Source organism: Mizuhopecten yessoensis, unplaced genomic scaffold, assembly GCF_002113885.1.
Source record: "Mizuhopecten yessoensis strain PY_sf001 unplaced genomic scaffold, ASM211388v2 scaffold11177, whole genome shotgun sequence".
NCBI classification, from domain to species: domain Eukaryota; kingdom Metazoa; phylum Mollusca; class Bivalvia; order Pectinida; family Pectinidae; genus Mizuhopecten; species Mizuhopecten yessoensis.
In genome coordinates, this window is record NW_018408918.1 from 1,605,767 (window position 1) to 1,632,750 (window position 26,984).

The window sequence follows — 26,984 nt, forward strand, 5'->3', positions numbered from 1 at the left end:
TTACTGTACTCGTCAATGAATCATGATTAATAATTTGCTATATGTTAATTTTTAATGAGCTCATCTGCATTGCCCGAAGGGCCAAGTGAGCTTATGCCGTGATGCGGCGTCTGTCGTCAATATTTTATTTTAAACAACTTCTTCTTAATAACCACAAGGCCTAGGGTGATGTTTTTTTGCCAGAAGCAAACTTTGATGAAGGGCTACCAAGTTTATTTAAATAAATGACCCTCACCCATATTCAAGGTCACAGAGGTCAAATATGTTTAAAAAAAATAAACGACTTCTTCTAAATAACAAGGCCTAGAATGTTGATATTTGGTTAGTAGCGTGCTTGGATAAAGGGCTATCAAGTTTTTTTCATTTAAATGAAGTTGGCCCACTCTCAAGGTCACATGAAGTCAATTATGTATGAACATATAAATAACATAATCTCAATAAACAAAAGGTCTAGGGTGGTGATATTTTGCAAGTTGCATGCTGAGAAGATCACAGGGGTCAAATATTTATAAATCTTTTAACAGGTTCTTTTGAATGACTTATAGTTGTAAATACTGATATTTTGCCTGTAGCTTTATTTTAGATCACTTTTAAGTGTGGGATTAATACCAGGTGAGCGGTGCAGGCCCATTGGACCTCTTGTTTTTTTTTTATAGAACAGAAAATGACTGATCTCAATTTAACTCTAAATTGGATTATAATTAACATAAACATTCATCTGAATATAATGATATCAGAAATATATCTTTAAAAACAAGGTTTGTTTATAATAAAAAATATCAATGATTTCACCTTGCGTTTACCTTCATATTCATTGGTTTAAACTTTCCCCACAATAGGACAACTAACCTGCCTCGTACAGCTGTTTCGTCGCCCTTCACAACTCATCGGTGACACTAGCGGCCAAAAAGATGGAAATCCAAATTGGATGAAGTTGCTGTTAAAATAGAGCGCGAGATGCACAAAAAACCTTAACGAAAAATTATTTAAGTATCAATAAAAATATTAAAATTTGTTTACTATTGCAAAATTCAATAAACAAGCTAAGAAATGAAAAACATATTTTAACGTGTTGTTTGTAGATGCAAAAACTTAAATAAACTGACCATTTCACTGTGCAATGTGGTCGATACGTCCATTATTGATTCATCATCACAACTTAAGATCAAAACAATGAAACATTCATGTCATGAAGTGTTAATAAAACTTAGGAATACAGCGAAAAAGAAAAGGTGCCCAAAAAATCCGTTATAACGTCAGAAAAAACAAATGTTGTCAACAACAGATAATTTATATTAAAACTACTTTTTCTTGTAAACCTACGTCACTAAACGATTATGGGGTCGATTGTAATCTGAACCGATGGCTCTGTTTACGTATACGCCTGCTGGGTACTGTGAGTCATCATCTTTACACACTCTTACTATAACCTATTAATATCGATTGTGTTAATAACAATTAAATTATCATGTATCGTGTTTTCATCGACAGTGTCGACTCTTGGGTTATTTTACAGATCATCACTATTCTGGCCCGGGTTATAACTGAATTACCGATTTTTCCTGGTAATAACACTTCCAATCTTGCAGGGCAAAAGCTAATATTTTTTATTTAATGTCGCTCACAGTCCACATAAATCCAATAACGTTTTTTCGATCCCTTTTAATTATGAGGAGTGCGGAGGAAGCCATGAATTTTGATGTCGGTCCATTCAATGGTGTATTTTTTACCGCCTTATCCCTTTCTTAAAGGCATGCCCCCAACATAAACATTCCCCATGCCGTTGGACTGGGACGAACACTCACTGATTGAGTTTTATTTCTACCTTGGGTCCGATGCGATCAGCTGATCCAAACTCAATAGTGTTTATACTGCATAATAAGGCTGGCCTCGAAAGCACAATTATAAGTGGCAATTCGTACGAACCGCCAGATCATCGGACCGAGTGAGAAGCTGGCCGATGTAAGTTGTAAACCTAAATTATTTGTGTAGATAATGATTTCACATGACGGATTCCAGTTGTGTTTAAATTTTTTGAAAGGGAAACGATTGTATCTGTGTATACATGTATGTCACTTTCTGTTTGATCAACTGCCAGGCCTGTTAACGATGCACATGTCTACACAGGGAAGTGTATATTTACAGTAGAGAATGACTCAATAGTCTCTCTCCGTGTGATAATCAAATATGGTGGGATATTTCCATGCCGGCCGTGTGTGTTCAGTTTCAACGTTTTATTTGCTTATATTTCTTTTTTATTAGCATAGCGATGGGATGTAAACAGAAATAGTCTTAACATTTGAAAGTTGAGAGTGTATGGAATAGAAATTCATAACAACTTATACGATATCATGTTACCGTATACCGTTCTGTGAGTAATGTATAAAGGGAAGTATATAAGATATTAGACCATTTTAAAAGTTAAGCCAGAAGTGATATTGATATAGAGATGCATAAGAGAGGAATTCCTCATACATGATGTATGTACATGTTCATATATAGTTTGTGCCATGTTCTCTAAGTGTTGTGCATGTTCAATAGTACTTAACACAATACCGCGAGAGGAACCACTCAAAAACAACGGCACTGAGCAACTCATAGGCAGTACAACACTAGTATCAAATCAAATTTGGCGGATATAGATTTTGATATGTACCAGTGTAAGAGATGATGGTCGGCAGTGTAAAACCAGGGTGTGTTGTGAAGCCTGGCTAGGGTACTAGTGTGACGACAATAAACAAAGGACACCGCCACTAGCAGGTGGCCCGGTGCAAGGGCTGGCAAACAGAAACTATCCCCTAGGAATAGGTTCTCCCGCGCTACAATCAGAGAAGGCGTCACAGTAAGGTCCCAATCTTCAGTGGAGTTACACCTTCATCATGAGATCTTCTACAACAGGGATGGGACGTATTGCAGTAGACTGTATAGCCTTCTTATATACAGGTAAGCATTTTTTTGTCTTACTACGTTAACGATTAATTAGTGTAGGCTTTGATTTTTCACCTGTGGTCGTATTATGGGAAGGTGCGTCATTCAGCTATTCCGTACCTGTGATATGACTGTAATCTTTTTACAAATAGTCGTCTACAGTTAAAAAGAGATAGAGTATCTTTTTTTCTTCTTTTATAATATTTTCGTATATTACCTTTAAACACTTACACTGATTAAAATAAACTTTTATTTATTCAGGTGGTCAGCAATTTGAATTTCTTTTTTAAAATGTATAAATATATTTTGTATACGGGCTGCCAATTAGTGAAACTAGGTAATCGTAAATATGGAGATTTTCTACCAAGCAATATCTCTCATGAAGCTTTAATATCATTATGATACTAAGCATACATCTAGCATGTAACAAATAAAATGTAAACAAGACATGGACAACAAGGTGACAATTAACAAAAAACGACTTATTACTGGGTTTGATATACTGGATATGTGCATCAGACCATAACATTATATAGATGGCCTTGGTTGAGCTTGGAAGGTAGTTGATTGTAAACACATGCTTTCAGGATGTTAAGATATAAGGTAAAGTTTTATTTACAATACCATATGCACACACGTATACAGGTAATTCGTTACAACATGGTTAGTGGCCAAGGGATAAGTTAAAACGCACCTGTGACAGGTGAGTTGTTTGTACAGGTGAGGTATTAACACACGTGTGGCTTTTTCTATAAAACTCATAAAAGATGGATTCTCTAATTTAAAGATACCCACTCAGTTATTTCCTAGCTATTGGGACGAGAGACCCACCATTTATAATAGTCAAACATTATTATGTCGTTTGATGTAAGCCAGATAATTGATGCATCGAAGTTAAATTAAACAGCGATTTACTCACTTCAATGTAGACAGGGAGTCTGAGTTTCTCATGACCAAAGTCTACAGCAGTACAAACAACGGAGAATACATTATATTAAATAGTTTTATTTCAGATAATATTTACACATAAAATGATGGAAATATTTATCCGCAAAATTGGAATTGCTGAAAGCCAAAGTGTCCTTGTTTAACTAGTCTCAATATACATTACCCGGTTATTTAAATTCGTGATTAAATCTCTTTGCAAATTATCTATACATAGATACATCGTGGAAATAAATACACCTAAGAAAAATATTGATAAATTCTGACAATATCGATACCTTGTGGCTACAATGTACCTAGTACCTTGCGAAATATAAGATAACCCAAGAAAATAAAGATACATCTTGAAATATAGATACCCAGTGAAATTATAGATACCTTTCGAAAATATAGATACCTTTGATATGTAAAGATACCTTTGTAAAATATTGATACGTCGGTAAGAAACCACAAGATGGCAATAAACATGAAAGAATGATCGCCGTAAACTGTTATTGTAATCAATAGTTCTCATATTATAGTAACAACTTAAAGCATGCGAGTAAGTAAACATGGCATTTATATCAACATTATTTACAGTGACGTCACATATGGGAGCAATCAGATAAACTATTTGCAACAATAACACATATAGACATTAACTCAACATAGAGGAGTCAACACATGTAATGTTTAATAACAATATTGCGCATTGAACGTGTATGAAATTATTATATATTAATATTACAATCAATTGCATTGCTAGATAGATAACAAATGAATATGACATTGCGTTCATTCAAAAAAAGCTTTCAACTTTTAGACAATCGAATGGGGGTTAATGTTGTATAAATCTGATAATTGATTGCAAAAAGAAATGAAGATTATGACATGAATTATAGAGGAGAAACTTGCTGAAGAGATAGTCTTAACGGTAATGTCGTTTCACAACTGAACGCCTTCCCAAGATTGGTATCCATACCTCAATGCTCTTTCATTAGGAGATGTACATTGTTTCAACCCGGGGTTAGGTAATCAGGCAGTATCGCCTTCAGGGGGACATGTCTGACACACGAGTCATCCGATTGGTTAATCTTAGGCGACACGTTCGAATGTTCTGTTTGCTTAACTAAATTAACGGTTAACTTATTTCGAACTTTGTTATATCTATTACAGTGTTATTTCGAAGTAAGTGTTTAGTTCCGTGGTAGTATTTAGCTTTTATTATTGACGTGGATACATTTAATAATCCTGCTATATTGAAGTATATTTTCATGGTAGTTACCATTACCATATCATCTCGGAATCGTTTTGTAATTTCACTATACAGTACTTAATTATTGATAATCAACTGGAACATATCTGAAAACCTTTTGCCGAGAAAGCGGTGCATATACCATGGCAGTCAATTGCTTTGTTATTGATGAGAGTATATTTTTAATCCTGCTATCGTGTGGTCTGAGTGTAATTCCTTGGAGGTGATCATTGACATGAACAAAGATGATACAGTAAAGCACACGTATGCTATCTCTGAATTGTTATGTGATTCCATTGTATTAAATTGCTTTCAAAATTAACTTTGATATGCATGTATCATTAACCCTGTTATTTGGAAGTCGATTAATATTTCCTTGTTAATTTATTGTTTTGATTATTATACACCGGTGTATCGGATATCAAGTTATCTCGGAGTCGTGGTATAGTTCCGTTGAAGTAAATTGCTTTATTAATTAACTTGAATTTGTCTAATAGTATGTTATTATGAAGCTCTTCCATGGTCTCAATAGGTTCGACACAGTTGAGTTCATTTTTATACATAATATTTGGTGCTTATTTTTTAATAGTAGTTTTTGGGGAAGGAAACTGAATTTAAATGTCGTCTAATTGATCATGCTGTTGACGTAATGAAATAATGTTTTTGTTCGACCAATTAAAGTAAACGATATTCTTTTCTTTTAAAATAAGTATCATATTATGGATTATTTTTATGCATTACCAACGATGCAGTCACGAGATTGACGGATTGGTAAAAATAATACAGATGACACTTAAATTGAATCAATGTTAGTACAAATATCGTTGTATTATTTATTATGTGAAAGCGAAACTATAATTTCGTGGAACCTTTTTATATATAAATTCGACTATAAAACCTGTAGATAGGATACATTGTTGTCCGAAGGTAATATCGCCGATACAATATACCTTACATGAACCATAACAGTGTATATCGTGGTATCAATACACCGGCTGTCTGTATGTGATAAACTTACTGGAGGAGAAACATTTTGAAATGATATTCTGGTGCTACAACGCGTAGTAATATGGTGTGTCGTTCCGCGTTACCAGACCGGGGTAAACAATACACCGGGGTATACACCTCCCTCACATTCCCATGTTTTATTCATCGACTATAGTAACCTTTAAGAGTTTTGTACATATGGCCAGACTTCTCGAGAAGTTCTTTACGCTGTTTTAGGATGCCTAATTTGAATGTGTACTCAATAATACCATGTATATAGATTGCGTATTTATTTATGTCATAATTTTCTTATATCGGTCTGTATTGAAATTCGATGCCCTAACCGACTTCTTCCAGAATACGAATAGTTTATTTATGCATTTTATTATTGTTTCAAATTCTACACGCTGGAGGTTTGAATCTGTTCCAAACCTATCGACTAGTACAAAATCAACCATGATTATGATTTAAGGTTCTTTGACACACCAAACCGCACGAGGAAGGTAATATATATGGGATGATTATCGATGAACCATACTGTTAAAATCACCATGTGATCGGATTTATAAAACATCGTTGACCAAAGTTAATTTTTTAATAGAAATAAAATAATGTTATAAAAGGAATTTATGATTCTCATGTAAAATATACCTTTAGGCCACAAACACATGTATATTCTTGTAAACTACACCCTTGGTAATTATGTCCTCTTACGTCAAAATGCCCATTTCAGAGAGTACCCTCGACTCCGCATCCTGTTGATATGAGGAAACTAAAATCTGGTCTGCTGTATTCTTTGCTATATTTGAGGCATATTCTCCCGTTTTCCTGCCTAAAATAATACAATTCTTTTAATGTTATTGGACCGTATTTTCCTTATCCTTGAATTACAAGCCATGGTCGCCACTTACGACATTCTGGTGATGTACCTTGCCGATTGTTCTTTCTGGTAAATATCCTTGGTAATAGTCTTTTGTTTTGGATGTGCAAATTATTCGGCCGGCATTTTTTGTACATTGTTTATCTATCTCCTGGTTCTGTATGAAGGTTAATAATTTAGTGTGTTACAAAATGTACCGACATTATGTATATTTCTGGTATATATGAAATGGGTCTACAAAATGCCAATCCATCTCAATGGAAGAGAAAGTTAGTAAATAATTTCCCGACAGTGAACGACCTACAAGGCAAATAAATATAGTTTGATAGTTTATTCGCTTCAATATGGATGGTTTTCCTGCAGTATCGTCACTTAAAGCATTTAAAGCGTCAAATATGTTTGATATTTTCCCATTTTCAAATGGCGTCTCACCACAATCATTTCAGATATAGTTATATTTTTTATTTTGAAACTTTTCAAAACTTATCAATTTAATAATGAATTATATTTCTTGCAATGTTTGAATTCCTGTTATATTCTTTATTACCATGATTATACTCAGACACTCCATCATTTAAAACATGTGAAAAACGATCCGTATTAGATCGTTCCGATTGTTTCCATGGGGATTTCCGAATGCTATATTTAGAAGTCGCACAAACGATGGCGAAATGCGATTCAACGGATGTTTCGTAAGAGGCGACTAATGAAGGGAACCCCCCCCCCCCCCCCCCCCTTTGCGAAATTGGGGATTTGCTTTTGTGCCCTCTACTTGTGGACACAAAAGTCCCCAAAATAAATCTGCCCATTACAATATTTGGGATTTTTATATTTCTCTCTACTTCTAACTACCTTTTATTTCTGAAGTGTTTTGAGTCTTTGGTGTATCTTCACAGACGTCTCATTGAGAGTGACACAAAACCACATGTTAGAACATGGCGTACTTTACTGTATGTGCAACCAGAACAGTGACGTAATACACTACTTGTGTACTTTACAGGGAGAGATTAATTGAAGGACCCGGAGACCGGACCAGACTTACATACATTACAATTTCCTAGCGCATTCCTTGGCAACACATCACTTTTGGCTTTAATGTTGTGTTAAGCGTTCGCTTATATGAGGAAGACGATGGGCTCTGTCCGCATGCCGGATTATGCCAAATTCATTCAAAATGGTAGTTGCTATCTCCTTCTGATCGTTCAACATATAGGAGGATGGGAACACCTGGTTCACCCGTTGTCAGTATAATGTGACCGAGCGGAATACTGTGCCGGGTGCCTTATGCATGGTATTTCATTGAGGTAGCACTATAAAGTCGGCATCACTTCCGCGCTATTACAAGGAGGCAACCACACCAACATACCCTGTTTCCGGCACACATACACATATGCACGCATACATAACACACATGGAGGCACGTCCTGGAATTGCCTTAGCTGTTAGTAGGACGTTAAAATTAAACCAAACCAAACGAATGAACTAGAAAAAATAAACGCTAAAAATACATTGAAACAAACACCTATTTAAAAAATAAAAATGAAAAACCTTACCAGAATATATTTCGATAAAACCAACAGAGTCAACTAATGTGTAGTTGAAATAGTAACTAAAATACGAATTAATCAAGAACCTCTTTCGAGGTTTTGTAATTCGGTGCAGACATCCAAACACATACAATCTTTTCATACAATTGATTTCAAACGATCCTACTAGCCGCATTACCGAATCGTTTGGGATAGCCTCCTTACATGCTTGCTATAACAAGGCACCGGTAAAAACAGGCTACATTGAACTTTAAATTGCAAATGATGTTTATTTCAAATGAAACTTTCCTCGTGCAACCACGTTTGTTAAGAGACCCCTTGATTTTAGAGGTCATTTTAAATGTTTCCTATTGTAGTGAATTAATTTAGCGTTGAACCTGAACTAGGAGACTTCCTGCGTTAAGATAACATTTTCTGGGTACACCAAGGGTGGTCTCTTTACACAGGCTTGATATTGTGATTTCATTTAAGATTATCCTTTGATTTGTTTGGCAATATCATATTATTAGTGTCTAATAATGTTCACCGAATGGTTTATTTCTATTTATTTCTCTGTTTACAAAGTGATATATTAAATTAAATTATTTAATTCTTAAAACAAATGTTAATGTTTAAATCAATATTTAGATCTTAAGTATTTTTTTTAGATTTCTTCAGGATACACTTCATCAAAAACAATATACAGTTTTAATTTATTACACAGATTCAATTTTCCCGATCACGCATATGTCTTACGAACTAGACTAGCAAAAATATTCCCCCTGGAAAATATCTGTATGTACGGTATAAGTTTGTTTTGGTTTAGTATTGTTTAACGTCCTATCAACGGCTATGGTCATTTAAGGACGGCCTCCCATGTGAACAAAATTATCATCAAATTCTCAGAAACAACTATAGGATTTGGATGGTAAGTTGATTAAACTCATGCATAGTAGTCTATAAAATGTTGTTACATTCTAATATATTTTTCTTTTCCAATATTAATGCACTCTAGCAACAAAAACGTGTTTACAGAAACTACTTTTATAAAATGTTATATACTCAAACACGAACTCTTCATACCATCTTCAAAAGTTCCCCATGATATCTGATTGAGAGAGAAATAATAAAACCGCCAAGAAAAGAAAGAAAACAATAAAAATGATTCCTGGTAACACCTTGCGCGATCTATCTGGCACGTTATCTGTGATAGGTTCGCTATATGGCAGTCTGAACTTTGCTAGGTACCTGATGGTTTCTTGCACGACATCGAACCGTCCGTGGCACCTTGTCAGTTATGGCGCTGGGGAATTCTTGTGTTCGCTCCGTTTAAAACGGCACAAACGTTATCTCTATGTGTCGATATGAAATACAGATAGTTCTTCAAACATTTAGAATGTATCATACATATATGGACCGCTATAGGTTCGACCTGTCTGGGTCAATCGTCGTAAAGGTTTGCTGGGGTGTTTTGCCTTCGGACACCATGGGAGGAGATGTATTATTTCTGTCTGCTAGGAATAATGTACCGTATCATAATGCTTGTCACACTTGGGGGGAAATGGACATACAGCTGGTTTTGAGATGAAGGCAACACGCACTTTAGTCATTAACGTATTAAGGTTTTGTGTTTTCATTAAGGATTATTCTAAGATTTGTGTTGCAAATATCATGTTTAGTAGTGTCGAATATTGTTGACAAAGTCCTATATTTACAGTTTATTTTATTCTAAAAACAAAATGAGTAAATTTAACTGTACAATATGTATTTGATAATGTAATTAGACAACAAAGATAGTAGGTTGTGACATACTGCATCATCGGAAGAGGCGGCTAATGAGGTCATAATCGACAATGCCTTAATCTGTATTAAAAAAATAAGAATTTTAATTTTGAATCAAGTCAGTATTCCAAAAGTATCGACTTCAGAACTGTAAATCTCATACCTTGCACACTTCGTAAAAGTTGTCTTAAATAATGAATACATTAAACACACTATGTAAAAAGTACCTTAAAGAAAATTAATAAGTTCAATACAATAAAATAAGTGCATGTTCGTCCTGATTAGCGGACACGTGTGTGGTGGTACCTGAGAATCCAAACTAACCAGATATCACATAAAACTAAGGAAAAGGTGGAGTCGTTCAGCTTATAAACTTATCAGGGGATTCGCACGTTTACAATCCCATTAATTGCGTATATGTACCGTGACACACACACAGGATTTCCACCTTACGCTGTATTAAATGATGCACTAGAACCTTCCGTGATCGTTTCGTAGAGTCTAGTTAAATTTTATTTACCTAGGCTCTGATTCGCGAAATCGTTTTCATGCTCAAGCATGGACTCCGTGCCTAAACTAAGTGTCTTGCTACTACCGTACTGTCTTAAATTCATTGGATATTTAAAAAAAAAATCATGTGTTAACATCGAAAACGACATTTGGTTTTCAAACACTCTTTAAATCTTCCAAACCATCAACACTCCATGAGCAAAGAATCTGCACTAGGGCATGTGAACTGTTTCATGAATGCTTGCCCTGTTCAAGGGTTATACGCTTAAAGGCAAACTGATGCAAATCGTGCATCTAGTATCTTTTTGAAAAAGAATTGAAAATCAAAATTGGGTATGCAAATAAAGAGATTCAGATTGTTAAACACAACAGCATTTCAATTAATTTCGTTTTTGTTTTCGAAATTCGTATTACAAAAAATAGGTTTTTGAACAACCAAGCTCTGTCAGCTTAACAATACGATACGGGCAAAATAAATATTATTTTAAATCACATGCGATGCATGTTTTGTTTTCAATTAAAACAAATATTGAAACAAATCAAATAAATGTAGCAACGATAAATAATACTAGGGGTCTGTTCTCGATACACGTATCATCTCGACACCCTTGAATGATGTCAAAATCATAGACTTGTGGTAAGTTATTTTATGTACTACTTCGTACCTCATACGCACATACATTATTTCAAGTAAGAACACAAGACAGAAATTCTTTATAAACTATAATCAGCATTACGGGATTGTTACAAAGTAATAATATCTCCGTTATCGTACGTTAGATATTGCATATCGAAAAACATTTATGATGAAACCAGTCTATGACAAATTCCACACACAACAGCTCATTATCGAATGCTCCCATATTCATGAAATACGTCTACAAAGAATCACGTAGCCAAGGCCCACTTCGGAAAACGCCTTTAAATGTCCACAGCCAGAAAAGTCCACTGGCGTGTTTCCGAGTAAGTCCTGGAACGTTGAAACTGAAGATTCACAATTATAATCCAACTCTACAACAGAAATACCATAATTAACACTTCATGTACAGATCATTTCTATAAACCACTGAAAATAGTAGTTACCATTGTCTGACACACTTAAGATACAGCATGACAACCCCTCCCCCCCCCCCCAAAAAAAAGGAAAAAAATGAAAACAAAATGAAAAAATAAAATAAAGTACGTCCGAATGGTTCGATAACAATCTCGTCGATGACGAATACAGGTAAAACCCTTACAGGTAAGCCCGACAAAACCACGAACTGCGCGCGCAACAGCACGCGCTACAACATACCCGCCACACTCGATTAAAATATAACGAAATGAAATTCATTGATAGGTCACTGCTATAAAAACCTGATCAATTGTTAGGCTGATACCTGTTCATTGAAGATAATATAGACCTGTACCCGATTTCAAAGCATGTTGATTTTACAGATAAGCTGTCGCGCGATTTCTTTGAAATTCATCAAAATCGTCAGTTCTGCCTACTCGTATCATCCACAAGGTATTATGAAAAGAGCGTTCAGTTCCGTCATGCCATATTCCACTGTTGTATCCAGAGCGTAACCCTTAGATTTCGAGCATGTTCCAGTCAAGGCTGTAGTTGTTACTCTTACACTGTCTATGAGTAACGCCACAGCATAAACAGTCGACAGCCACCGGAATTTGGCTTGAGGACAGTTGCTTAAGTTCGTGCGAAAAATCTCAACCACGATATTATGTGTTTCGGTCAGTTTTTTATTCTGTCGTGTTTGACACCAATAAACTTGCAGTTGCATGTTATTGTTTGGACTTTTTGTACACCATAGGTCATGTGCCCTTTAACCATTTCCAAATACAGCTGCTTTCGACGCGATAATGACATGTTGACATGCGTTGCATGCCTTCTGATACAAAACATAACCGAACACATATTGCTCTTTTAAGTGATCAATGTAATGTTATGCTCAGCAAAATCGCTCTCAATAAGGATACTTCCGCACTTGCTTTCACACCACGTACATGATGTCATGATTTACGTGCAATTGTACACGTTGAACTTGTTATAAAATATTTTCCAAAAAGAGTAAGTGGTCATGGGTTGTGGCCCGAGTTACGTATTGTTGACTCGAGGAAACATTAAAGGTTCGCGGTTCGTGAAACAAAGTTGTTGTTACGTGATTCCTATATTGGTTGACTGTGATGCTGCGGTACCATTAAGGTTTCTGGGTTCATGGTATTATTTAACTGACCAAAGGTTATTTTAAGGAGTCGATGTTTTTCGGTTTTTACGCTAATGCCCGATTAGTGATCCTTAATTTTTGTATGTATTTAAAGGATCCGTGCCCTTAAAATTTGGTTCAACAAATAGATTTAGAAATATACTGGTGTAAAAATGTAATAAAATCGTAATTAAAACTGGCTAATATTATTTTTCATATATTTCCATTAGGAAGTATTATTATTTTACATTTGAGATTAATTACTGCGGTGGAAGCAGTAGTGTCTTAAAGAAATGTTTTATGGGTTTCACGCACCTGCCCCTCTGTTTCTCTAGCTTTTTTGGCCCTTAACATCTCTGATAAGTCCTCGGAGTACGAAAAAGCTGTATGATGCAGCCAGCTTAATTAATTTTTTGGCATACTGTATCTTACCAAATGTTGACGGTGTTATAACATGTGTGTGTCACGTTCATACTCCACTGATACAAGGTAGTAGACACTGCGATTTGGGAGAAAATATATGTTTTGAAAGAGGTAAAAACTCAATTTACTATTTTGGCAGCTTATTTCATTGTATCTTGGGTTGAAGACGTCACTCAATTGTCTTAAATGTAGTCAGATGAAAATTTCCATTGTTTGGGGCTGAACTAAACGAACGTAACAGTTTCAGTATAAGTAGCTTACGTAGACCTAACAAACGTATCTGGCACGAGATGCCAAACGAACTATTTTTTGGGGAACAAGTTTCCATTTGGCAGATGTTTCATGGTACATGTATCTCTTAATTGTAGTCTGTTTCTCTGATATTATATATATATCTTTTGCATTGTGCAATTTTTTCTCGAACAAATACAGTCATGACTTTGAACATCTTGTAGGTACTTTAAGATATATCTAAACAAAAGGAAAATATTGATAAATGCTCATTTCTTGAGTTAATGTCCACAAACACTTTGTTTGAAGCATATAAGTAAAATATGTATCCACGAAAAGTGAGACATTTACAGTAAGAAGAAGTAATCTCACTAGTCTTTGCTCTTGTACATGTAGGTGCATTTAAATTTAATTTGCAAATGACTTCATAAAACGACGGAGCAGACACTAGAAGAACTTTAACAGTGTCGTTGACGTCTAAATATAGTGGCCAATTCCATATAACATGCAGTTGGATTCGCGTCACACGTGTCTGTACTGTGTGCTCGCTCGAATCTATACATAATGTATGTCGGTTTAGATCAAAGCAGACAGAATGACGAGTCTACAGAGGAAAAATAAATTCTTCCTTTCAAAACCATTCATGATTTTTAATATTATTTTTATATCTTTGAATAATGTTGTAAAATGATATTATAACGAGCTTATCTTTTAGCTGGAATTTGATATTTCTCGATTTTGAGTATGTTATCTGTAGTTTTAGTTTATGTCGATATTTTTTTTTTAACTTTTCCATCGGTCTGTTTTGTTTTCAATTCCCTTAAGGCACCTTAAAACGACGTTTCACCGTAGCATTCTCCTCTGTCTGGCTCCGTGCTCATCCTAGTATAGACAGACTACCTCTCCATTTAAATATTATTCAATCACTGGTATATTTTGTCGTCACCCCGGGCCTACTCAATCTCACGTTAGAACGCGAGATCTGCCACCTTGACGAGATCATGGCTGTCAGATCAAGACATACACTGGGTCTGACCATATGCACTTATATTTAGTCAGTTTAATTTATAAGTAATCATTTCTCCGCTTTGTCTTGTAATGTCGTAGAACTTTGTTCATAAGCGGCCCGCTTTGCTATTTTACCTAAGGGACATTGCCCTATCCATTTGTGCTTACGTATACATTGACTTTTCTCTAAAATGTGTGAATTCAATTTAGCCAAGGCTACAGATTAAACAACTTTTTTAATATTAGCAAGTCTCCCAGGGGATTGCTGCTTTTGTGAATACCCGAGGGAACACACGATGCCCTGCTCCGTGCTTTAGTGAATCTGTTTAAACAATCCAGCAAACTAGAATAATCCTAGTTTGTTTGCTAACAAACCAAGATGCCTAAAACAGTGTTTCGTTTCAATCATTGGAAATACGGTTCTCCAAATCTGGTGTAATATTGATTGCGAAAGATTCTTAAGGTGTTTGACTCGTTGTTTTTAATCAGGAATGATGGAACAGCATTGAGCGACCTTGCACTCGCACATACCCTCATCGAGCACAAGCATGCGCACTGCACACATATCGTCAAGAAACCTACCCGTCATCTCCATTTGACACTTATAAACGAGTTCTGGAGTTTAGACGTCATGTTTAATCAATGGCATAACTCAGTAATGGCAATCCATACATGTAGCAAGTGATGTACCAGAACACTGTATCGGGCTGTGGTGTTCTCAAACTTTGGCACAGCGTAGAAGTCAGTCAGTGCAAATACCGTAGTATTCTCACTGTTGTGTTATTGGTCTTTTTCGTTATAATTGAATATATGTTGTCTTTGAAGTAAGGAACACACCCTAATAAATGTTTAGTATTGCCACCGAGAAATATTCCTACGGTCAGATAATTTACGACGCCGTATGATGTACGTTAGTCCCTAACACAAAAGGAACTGATACAAGCAGACTTTCTGCCATCAAATTTGTATTCAGTTTTGTTCCACGTACAATTATCACATCGCAAGAAAGAATTTTATTTTCTATATATTTCACGAGAACTTAATCAAGATAATATTGCTTTCAGATATTGCCTATATACAAAGTGCATCTCCGTGACGCTAAAATAGGCTGTCATGTCGGCTAGCAGTTCCAGGCCGATGATATTGACCAGTAGCGAGAAGTCTTATCTATATTAAACAATTTTATGAAAGGAGCCAATTCTCAATCCTCCAGCACCAGTCGTTATAACTACACTACAAACATTTTAACTCAAATTGCTTTATAAACATCAAGAAAAGTACAATTTATAAACTAACCGAAATCGATTACATGGATTAAGGACTCTTTTTCTGCTACATTATTTAACAGGTTCGAGTTTTTCCCAAAAAATTGTTGACGAAACTAATGTTTTTTCGTGTGATCTCGTCCGTCTATGAAAGGTTAATACCGTGCCACCATCCTTGATGCCCTACAAAGATTACACGCGTGTTGGAAGCCTTATTGTTGTCTGTACCATAATCATATTGCATGTTACGGGTCCTTTTCGCGTGTCAGTAACGCCCTAATTTGATAAGACATGTTATCGTCGGCCTAATGTGCGATGTTGGACGGCGATACGTAAAGAACATTGCCCGTCATAGAATCAGCTCGTGGGTATTTGGGAATAAAGTTGTTAAAAGTTTCATGTCCGGTGACCAATAAATTTGATATGTTTTATTCAAACTCGCACAAGCCAATTTTTGGTAATAAGAATTTTATATCGCCCTGGCGTATTGTATGAAATATCACGTTCACAACACTTCAAACGAGCCTTAATTCCTGTTGATATTGTAAATAATTATGTTACGCTTGAACAATTTTTGAAAAATGTAATAGTTGTATATTGGCATTGATAGTTAACCAAATTATTGTGAACGTCCATATCTAGTTACGAGATAGAAGTTTGACACAGTTTCTGGGGCAAATACTGTAAGAACACATGCTTACAGTAGCCAGCTACGCATACAGAAGCCACGCTTTATATGAAGATACCAAGATACAGGATCCAGGCTCGAGACCGCTTCAGAGTCACGAATTAGAGGCCAAATACAAATTCAGGATGCGTTCTATTTACATTCAGATACGAAACAAATGGACTGTGTTCAATTAGAGGGGGAATAAATACATGCAACGAAGTCAAACTGAAGTGAGGCAGCTAAACGGTCCGGACTTAAGTTAGCAAGCTACACGGTCTAGACTTAAGGTAACATGCAACACGTTGTAGACTTAAGGTAACCAGCTACACGGTCTATAGACATAAGGTAGCCAGCTTCACGGTCCGGACTGAGGGTAGCCAGTTACACGGTCCATGTTTAATTTAGCGAGCTACACTGTCTAGACTAAACATAGTTACAATGTATAGCTACACAGTCTAGACTTACGTTAGCCATATACACTGTCCGGATTTAAGTTAGTCAGCTACACGGTCTAGACTTTACATAGTCAGCTACACGGTCCGGACTTGTGTACGTTAGTCAGCTACAAAGTCCGGATTTAAGTTAGTCAGCTACACTGTCTCCAGACTATACATAGTCAACTACACGGTCCGGACTTGTGTACGTTAGTCAGCTACACGGTCTAGACTTACGTTAGCCATCTACACTGTCCCGATTTAAGTTAGTCAGCTACACGGTCTCCAGACTATACATAGTTAGCTACACGGTCCAGACTTTTTACGTTAGTCAGCTACACGGTCCAGACTTTTGTACGTTAGTCAGCTACACGGTCTAGACTTACGTTAGCCATCTACACTGTCCCGATTTAAGTTAGTCAGCTACACGGTCTCCAGACTATACATAGTTAGCTACACGGTCTAGACTTACGTTAGTCAGCTACACAGTCCGCATTTAAGTTAGTCAGCTACACGGTCTCCAGACTATACATAGTTAGCTACACGGTCTAGACTTACGTTAGTCAGCTACACAGTCCGGATTTAAGTTAGTCAGCAACACGGTCTCCAGACTATACATAGTTAGCTACACGGTCTAGACTTACGTTACTCAGCTACACGGTCTAGACTTACGTTAGTCAGCCACACAGTCTAGACTTACGTTAGTCAGCTGTACGGTCTAGACTTACGTTAATCAGCTACACAGTCCGGATTTAAGTTAGTCAGCTACACGGTCCAGACTATACATAGTTAGCTACACGGTCCAGACTAAAGGAAGTCAGCTTCATGGTCTGGACTTACGTTAGCCATCTACACTGTCCGGATTTAAGTTAGTCAGCTACACGGTCTCCAGACTATACATAGTCAGCTACACGGTCCGGACTTGTGTACGTTAGTCAGCTACACGGTCTAGACTTACGTTAGTCAGCTACACAGTCCGGATTTAAGTTAGTCAGCTACACTGTCTCCAGACTATACATAGTCAGCTACACGGTCCGGACTTGTGTACGTTAGTCAGCTACACGGTCTAGTCTTACGTTAGTCAGCTACACGGGCTAGACTTACGTTAGTCAGCTACACGGGCTAGACTTACGTTAGTCAGCTACACAGTCTAGACTTACGTTAGTCAGCTACACGGTCTAGACTTACGTTAGCCATCTACACTGTCCGGATTTAAGTTAGTCAGCTACACGGTCTCCAGACTAGACATAGTTCTCTACACGGTCCGGACTTGTGTACGTTAGTCAGCTACACGGTCTAGACTTACGTTAGTCAGCTGTACGGTCTAGACTTACGTTAATCAGCTACACGGTCCGGATTTAAGTTAGTCAGCTACACGGTCCAGACTATACATAGGTAGCTACACGGTCCAGACTAAAGGAAGTCAGCTTCATGGTCTGGACTTACGTTATCCAGCTAAACGGTCTAGACTTACGTTAGCCAGCTACACAGTCCGTAGCTACACGGTCCAGACGAAACGAAGTCAGCTACACGGTCCGGGCTTACGTTAGTCAGCTACACGGTCTAGACTTAAGTTAGTCTGCTACGCGGACAAGCATTCGTGTAGGCAGCTGCACAGACAAGAGTTAGATAGTCTGCTTCACGGCCCGGGGGTAAGGTAGCTAGCTACACGGCCCGGGACTAAGGTAGCCAGCTACACGGATCGGTGGTAAGGTAGCCAGTAACACTGTTCGAACTTAAGGCAGCCAGATAAACGGTCTAGACTTAAAGTAGTCAGCTACACTGTCTAGACTTAAGGAAGTCAGCAATACGGACCAGACTGAAGGGACAGCTACACTGTCTAGAATTAAGGTAGCCAGCAATACGGACCAGACTGAAGGGACAGCTACACTGTCTAGACTTAAGGTAGCCAGCTACACTGTCTAGACTTAAGGTAGCCAGCAATACGGACCAGACTGAAGGGCCAGCTACACTGTCTAGACTTAAGGTAGTCAGCTACACTGTCTAGACTTAAGGTAGTCAGCTACACTGTCTAGACTTAAGGTAGCCAGCAATACGGACTAGACTGAAGGTAGCTAGCTACACAGTCCGGACTAAATGCAGCAAGCTTCATGGACCCGACTTAAGGTAGCCAGCCACACGATCCGGACTTAAGGTAGCCAGCTACACGTTAAAGATTTATAAGTTAGTCATCTACACAACCAAAGCTTAATGTAATCAGATAGATTAAACTTTTGGATTTATTTCATTTTTGAATTGATGTACAGATATATTCTAAAATGTACTATTGTCATGAAAGTCAGTAAACAGAAACTAAAATTATCTAAATCATGGAATTGGAAGCTCAGGATAGCATTGTTCAGGTAAGTAATATGTTTATATGCGACCTAAGTGTTACTTATCCCAGAGCAGATTTCATTGGTTGATAATTCCGTATATTTACAATGGGTACCTCTATTGTTTTTGATGTTGGCGTCTAACAAGGCTTAAGTATGTCCGAGTTGATATATCGACCTCACACTCACACCTGTGATCAGGTCTACGGCTATAAAAGCAGTCTAGAGGCGGGGCAGTCAAGGGACTTATAAATCAGTTCACTATTACAAATAATTAGTATCTACTAAACGTCATAAACATATGTTGTATAGCCAGTGATATATTTCTTTATCAATTTTCATTTCCGTTGCCAAGCAACAGGGTGTAATTTGTATATACTTAGTAAAGACATATACGTGTCATAACCGGTCCAGTTAATCATTTTTATCGATGATTCTTGATCTGTATGTCCTGTTCGCTTTTGCCATGATTTCCAATTACAATGCTAGGAATTGCTGGTACAACAATTCCCTAACGGCAACATAATTTCGTCTCTGAGAGTACAGAACAACCCATGAATGTCATAGTTGTTCTTATCATATGATCACAAGCGGTAAGCGTTGATCAACCATGAGTAATCTGGATGCAAAAAGATCTTTAAAACATTTAAGGACTCACACAACTAAATAATTTACTTTATGTTTTGACTAAGCCTTTGAGCTAATAGCGTTAATATTTTGAAGTTCAACACTAGTGGCAACTGTCCAGATTCACAGTTCATACCTGCCTGAAAAGGTTTCAAAAGTCATTTTTATGGGTTTGGTAGTATATAAGAGCACTACAGGCGTCTGCTTTTTGTCAACCGGAAGTTTACAAGCCGAACCGGTGAAGTGGGACGGGAACACCCCAAGACATTTGACCCCATATCAATCCGCCATCACAAATAAAAATCTACTAAAACTATACGTTTTTCTAAAATTCAATATCTGTCTATTTCATTTAATGTAAAATATGTCAACAATTACATATTAAAATTACTCAGAGGCACTGTATTAAACCGGAACAAATTTTAGGTAAGGATTACAATCGCATGAAACACTTGCTGATTGGCTGATTTAGTTGTGTGAGTCCTTAAGTGAGAACTCTATTGAACTTCTTTTTAGGGTACTGTAGTATACAGGGGAAAAAAAGAACAAAAATGTTTATTTCGAAATCATTGAAACATTTAACTAAGATGTTTGTGGAATGGCATTATAACTAAATGTATTCGCTCTGATATCCGGAAAACCCCATTCAATTCGAAATCGTCTTTGATTTCGTAGTATTTTTGCCCAATATAGATTTCAACTCGAAAATCTAGAAAACTTGTATAGTCTTCAAGCGTTTATATATGAGGGACTTTATGGGCTTTTCATCACAAGACCTACGCAATAAGTCGTTTATCAGTGGAAGAAAAGACACATTGCACCGTCTCTTACTGACCTTTCGGTCGGTCTGATTTTCTAGGATACACCAACGAAATGTGACTAAGATAAAGACTCGGAGACAGCGCTGGGACGCGTTTGGACACAGCTATATATAAGTACAACAGTTTATAACGGCATCTAGGTCTGATAAACGATTGCTTGTCGTACAAAATACACAAACATGGTTATTTTAAGTACCTAGTTCCACTGGAAGTGTTGCTAACCCCCATCTGTGATGTATTTCCCTCCGTCTGTGGAACCCAAAAGTACATCTACGTCTAACAGATCGAAGACTCGTTTATAGCAGAAAAATGAGCATTTATAATAAACTCGTTCTTGGCAATTTTACAAGATGAGTTATGGCGTTTCACGTTTATCATACAGGTGTAGTTAGTGAAAAGAATTGCCGAATTATAAAGTATTGAAGCAGAAAGTTTTTGAAAATTTGAAGAAAAAAAAAGTTTTCTTTGTATATTTATTAAATATTATATGTAGTTGTCGGACTAATAAATGTTATTTTGGAGAACCGGTGCTCATTGTCAAATACATATTTCTATATCATCTTATGGCATCGTGCAAATAAATGTTCTAGATATAATACAAGTGCGCGTCATATGTCAATATATGTGCTGTGTAATGACATCATCCCGGATCGATGAATAACTTATTTTTAAGGATCTCTGTCCTGCAGTATAGATAATTCAAAATAGGTTTTTCACACATACAATTATATACAGTATTTCCCCCCGTTGTTAGATTTTAGATATAACTATTGGTGGTACTTTGTCAAGGCAATTTCAGATAAGTTCAGCTGGTTAGAGCGACTGTATTGTGATCGGTCCAGGGTTCGAATCTTGGTCTGGCCAAAAGCTATATTCGCAGGGAACAGCTTAATAAATATCATTGTTATATAATTCTGCTTGGAATCCGCGCTATTTTGTTATTTCAGGGATTCATCTGCTTAACAACAAGATACATAGTCGGTCAATGTAATTATATTTGGTCCTTGAACATGTAGTGGTCCTTTACTACATTTAGAAGTCGGATCGACACTTTCAAATATACATGAGTGACTATGTTATTATCCGTCGGAATATCCTCTTTCCGTTTCGTTTGTTTTCCTTCTATAGAGATATAGCATTGTATCTATTGAACTTTGGTAAAGAATATTATAAATAATTGGGAAAGGGGTCGAAAATACTTCCGAGAGTCTTCTTAATATATCAGCATTGGTTGTCTCTTTACTGACAAAATATTAGGAGAACACAATGTTATCGGTTTCTGCTCCCTTCACATGGCGAGTCTTCCCTTTAAGACATGTAGGAGGTCTTACATTATATATACGCGATTGGTAGGGGAATCAAACTGTCCGGAATATTTTCATCTGACTTCGTTTTCCTGTATTAGTAGTCGCTGGCGGCTTCCTCTCGTTTTAGGCTCCATTTCACTTATAAACAACTGGCGGACGTGTCTTACTTTATAAGCTGTGTATATTCTTTGTGCAAACTTCTTAATAATTCGCCAGGATTTGCGAAATTAGATTAACTCGGACGGTGGATTGATTTTTCGGTTAAATAAATTCCCTATCGAGATTGGCAGGCAATATTGATCATCTGTTTCTTTCAGCTGTCACTTGTAATTTGTCGACGAAGCGGTCGCCGTCTCTGTTACTTTCTGTTAATGTTTTGTGTCAAATTAATCTATAACTTATCATTTCCCTTGTTTTCCTCCTCTGCCGTCAGTCTGGACGTGCGTAGCCTTATTTGGACGAAAGGTGACGTCTGCTCCTTGTTAAAACGGAAATTACATCTGATGGACTTCCTCCCCAACGTCCGGTAGAATAAAGACGACTTGGGACTCTCGCGCGACCAGTTGATGACGTCACAGGTGGAAACACGCACACATATATAAATATATAATATATATCTACCATTTGGCGTTTAACTTCTCGGGATCTAGTCTTGATAAGACCACGGTACATATCTACAGACGCGGGAAATGATAAATGTCATTACTGGTTGAATAACCTAACTTCAAAGGCACCACTGTAGATATGACTGCCAATACAAGTTTAAAAATCGGTCTGTTTTTTTTCAAAAATGTGCACGTATCACAGTACGCTGAATTTAACGATATATTGTCGTAGAACATGCAATTATCTATACCAAAATTTCTCATCTACGAAATCGGCCATTTATTTTCCATTATTCAGTCAAAACACTTAATAAAACATTTTATTTTTTTTATATTCTAGTATATTTATTCATTATTTTCTTAATTCTGTATTAAATCATTTCAATCTTATTTTTTTATCTATTTCTTGTATTGCAACACTCGGTAGCTCTCTACAGAGAAAATCTCTGTGAGCGACACCTGGTGGATGAGACAAATATACAAGAATCACACGGTCGCGTAACGGTAAAATTGACTGGCTTTGAGGTCGGATGTCGCTCTTCTTTAATCTTCAAAAGACGTGTATGCGCCTTCAATTAGTCAGGGGTTTTCTACCCGAGACCAATCAAATTGCAAACATTTTGCCTTCAGTTTTGCTAAAACACGTTCCATTGGTGCGGAGAAATTAAGTGAGCGTAACGCGAGGAGTTCCGAGGAAGCGTAAGGTTGTTAGGACGGTCTTCTTCTTACCACAGAGCTTCATCTTTTCTCTGGATATTTATACACACCCCTTCAATAACGTGCTACATGTATATCTATGTGAAACGAGGTAACTTACGTATTGTTGAATGTGGTGGAACGTCATGTTTGGGATGAGGTCAATATAAAAGTAACGTTGCTTTTGCAGCCTTTTCGCATCGAGATATTGACGAGAGGTATTATTGTATGTGTACATACAAAGACGTGTAGTAAATGTGGTATAGAATTTGCTTTCGACTCTTGGGAGTAACGAATTTGCGCTAGCGTAAACTACAACATTGCATTTCGTAACCTGCAGCAAAACACACTTTCCATTCCTATATAACGGACACAGCCGAACAAAACGTACTTATACATTGGTCCACTCAACTTAGATACTATCGTCACAAAAATAGCATGGAGCGTTGATATCGGGTCATACCCATCACTCATATCGAATGTTTCGAAATCTGACGTCAGTTTTATCTCGTGGCAAGTGTATGTCAGTGAACGTTTATGATGGTTCCAAAACCATGAAAAATATATGTCTTTTGCTCGTGACCGAATACATATCTCTCCGCGTAAAGCACGTGTACTCACTTAAGCACTTGATATCTAAGCTGTAAAAACTATGGTCATGTTTAAGCGAAGTTATCGTGAGTAATTTTACATGTAGCCTACACATGCCGGAAATCGTACATTATTCCTGCCTTTTGTCCTTAAAGAGTTCTTATTTGGTCCAAGTTCCGGATGTCGTGTTCCTGGGTGCATGACTAGTGGGCGTTAATGGACACTGGGCACGTGCAAGATTTAACGACACAAGCGCCCCGTAGTGACCGACATGTGTGCCTGTTGACCGCTATAGTATTTTGTCATTAGCGGTCTCTATATACATATTGTTATTAATTACCAATGCATTACTCTTATAAAAATAGAAACGAAATTTACAGGTAGGAACTTACACAAGCAATGGCGGTAATTAGCTTCATAAGTTATCACGTGACTTGTTCAATATATATTGTATATGTAATAATGTTTGCAAAACCTTTTATTTCATTAACTGTGTCAGTACACTACAGTTCCGACTTAATATACCCTGTGAGAGAAACATTTATATGAAGTTTATTTTACCGTTAAGGCCATAACGAGTTACATATCTGGTATTATACATTTATTGTCTTTGTTTTAGGGAAACACGATTCTTGGTTTCCCCGAGATATACATGTGTATACACTGTACCTGTATCATGTTCTGACTTAATATACCCTGTGAGAGAAACATTTGTATGAAGTTCATTTTACCGTAAGGGTCATAACGAGTTACATATCTGGTAATATACATTTATTGTCTTTGTTTTAGGGAAACACGATTCTTGGTTTCCCCGAGATATACATGTGTTTACACTGTACCTGTATCATGTTCTGACTTAATATACCCTGTAAGAGAAACATTTGTATGAAGTTCATTTTACCGTAAGGGTCATAACGAGTTACATTTCAGGTAATATGCATTTATTGTCTTTGTTTTAGGGAAACACGATTATTTGTTTCCCCGAGATATACATGTGTATACACTGTACCTGTATCATGTTCTGACTTAATATACCCTGTGAGAGAAACATTTGTATAAAGTTCATTTTACCGTAAGGGCCATAACGTGTTACATATCTGGTATTATACATTTATTGTCTTTGTTTTAGGGAAACACGATTCTTTGTTTCCCCGAGATATACATGTATATACACTGTACCTGTATCATGTATTGACTAAATATACCCTGTGAGAGAAATATTTATATGAAGTTTATTTTACCGTTAAGGCCATAACGAGTTACATATCTGGTATTATACATTTATTGTCTTTGTTTTAGGGAAACACGATTCATTGTTTCCCCGAGATATACATGTGTATACACTGTACCTGTATCATGTTCTGACTTAATATACCCTGTTAGAGAAACATTTGTATGAAGTTCATTTTACCGTAAGGATCATAACGAGTAACATATCTAGTATTATACATGTATTGTCTTTGTTTTAGGGAAACACGATTATTTGTTTCCCCGAGATATACATGTGTATACACTGTACCTGTATCATGTTCTGACTTAATATACCCTGTGAGAGAAACATTTGTATAAAGTTTATTTTACCGTTAAGGCCATAACGAGTTACATATCTGGTATTATACATTTATTGTCTTTGTTTTAGGGAAACACGATTCATTGTTTCCCCGAGATATACATGTGTATACACTGTACCTGTATCATGTTCTGACTTAATATACCCTGTTAGAGAAACATTTGTATGAAGTTCATTTTACCGTAAGGATCATAACGAGTAACATATCTAGTATTATACATTTATTGTCTTTGTTTTAGGGAAACACGATTCATTGTTTCCCCGAGATATACATGTGTATACACTGTGCCTGTATCATGTTTCACGTATTATATAATTCCAAGATTGAACAATAACACAACAGTAAAGACGAGACGTAAGTATCATTGTTGTCGTCGGGTTCATGTGCTGTGGCTCTTGCTCATTTTTACTAGAAAGGCTCAAACAAGAAGGGGTCTAACATTCTTTAAATGGAATTCGTTTAAGATTAAGTACTCGTACTATACTAACTCTAGCCTTGACACTATTTTGTACATTAAAAAATATGTTATTACCGAGTTCCATAGACAAGTATTGATTACCAAATAATAATGAATAAAAAAAAAAATCATTATTCTTTTCAAGATATTATTATTTGGAAACTACTCTCATGCCTCTTTGATCGAGAGTTGAGATATATGAAAAAGAAGCGATAGCTACGTCTACTATCAGACCTTATAAATAACGACAAGGTCATAGACAATATTGACTCAAGTTATAAATAAATCAAAATTTAGGAAATTGAAATTATGTCTTAACATTTTCGAAATAATGTTTAGTTCTCTTTAGCTATACTTGAAATAACTAGAAAATAAAGAGTTTTACTCGTAGGGATATGAATTATTTATCTGTCTTAATGTAGCAGACAAATCTATAGGAATATCAAGGTGATTTTGAGAGCGCGGCGTTACAGACAGGGAAAGTACATTTAGTACATTTAGTACATTTGTACTGTAATCTAACATTTAAAAATCATAACAACATCTCTGTGGATATGGTTAACGTGTTTGGGGACAGGATGTCATTGATGAAGCTTTTGGTGATGTAGCTTTCCAATTTGTAAAATATTTCCATTTTATTTTCCTTTTCTTACATATTAAGGTTTTTTCTAAAGCAGATTCGGACTAGCAGTACAGGAATATAGATATTTGATGATTCTGACGATACATGTTCGTAGATGATATCTATAGTATAGATCGCGCATGTACATAGCATGTTGGTTAAATGTACCAAGGAGCGTGCATAAAATAGCAGTCATCATTTGAAAAGTGTCCGTATTTACCCGGATGTCCCCTATATATCGTTAATTGTTCGTTATCCAACAATCTGCAATAGTATTCATAAACGGATGTAACGAAAGAATAATACATTTTTAACAATTGTTTT

The 26,984-nt window shown here is 36.5% G+C and overlaps 1 protein-coding gene across 1 annotated transcript in view; it reads left to right on the forward strand.

The window, feature by feature from the left end:
* The first annotated feature begins 1,892 nt into the window (after positions 1 to 1,892).
* Positions 1,893 to 26,984, forward strand: part of LOC110440291 — a 65,024-nt gene continuing 39,932 nt past the window's right edge. The window contains exon 1 of the mRNA XM_021483263.1: positions 1,893 to 2,943. Within this exon, the coding sequence (XP_021338938.1) occupies positions 2,880 to 2,943 (64 nt within the window). The 5' untranslated portion in view covers positions 1,893 to 2,879. The remainder of the gene's footprint in view (positions 2,944 to 26,984) is intronic.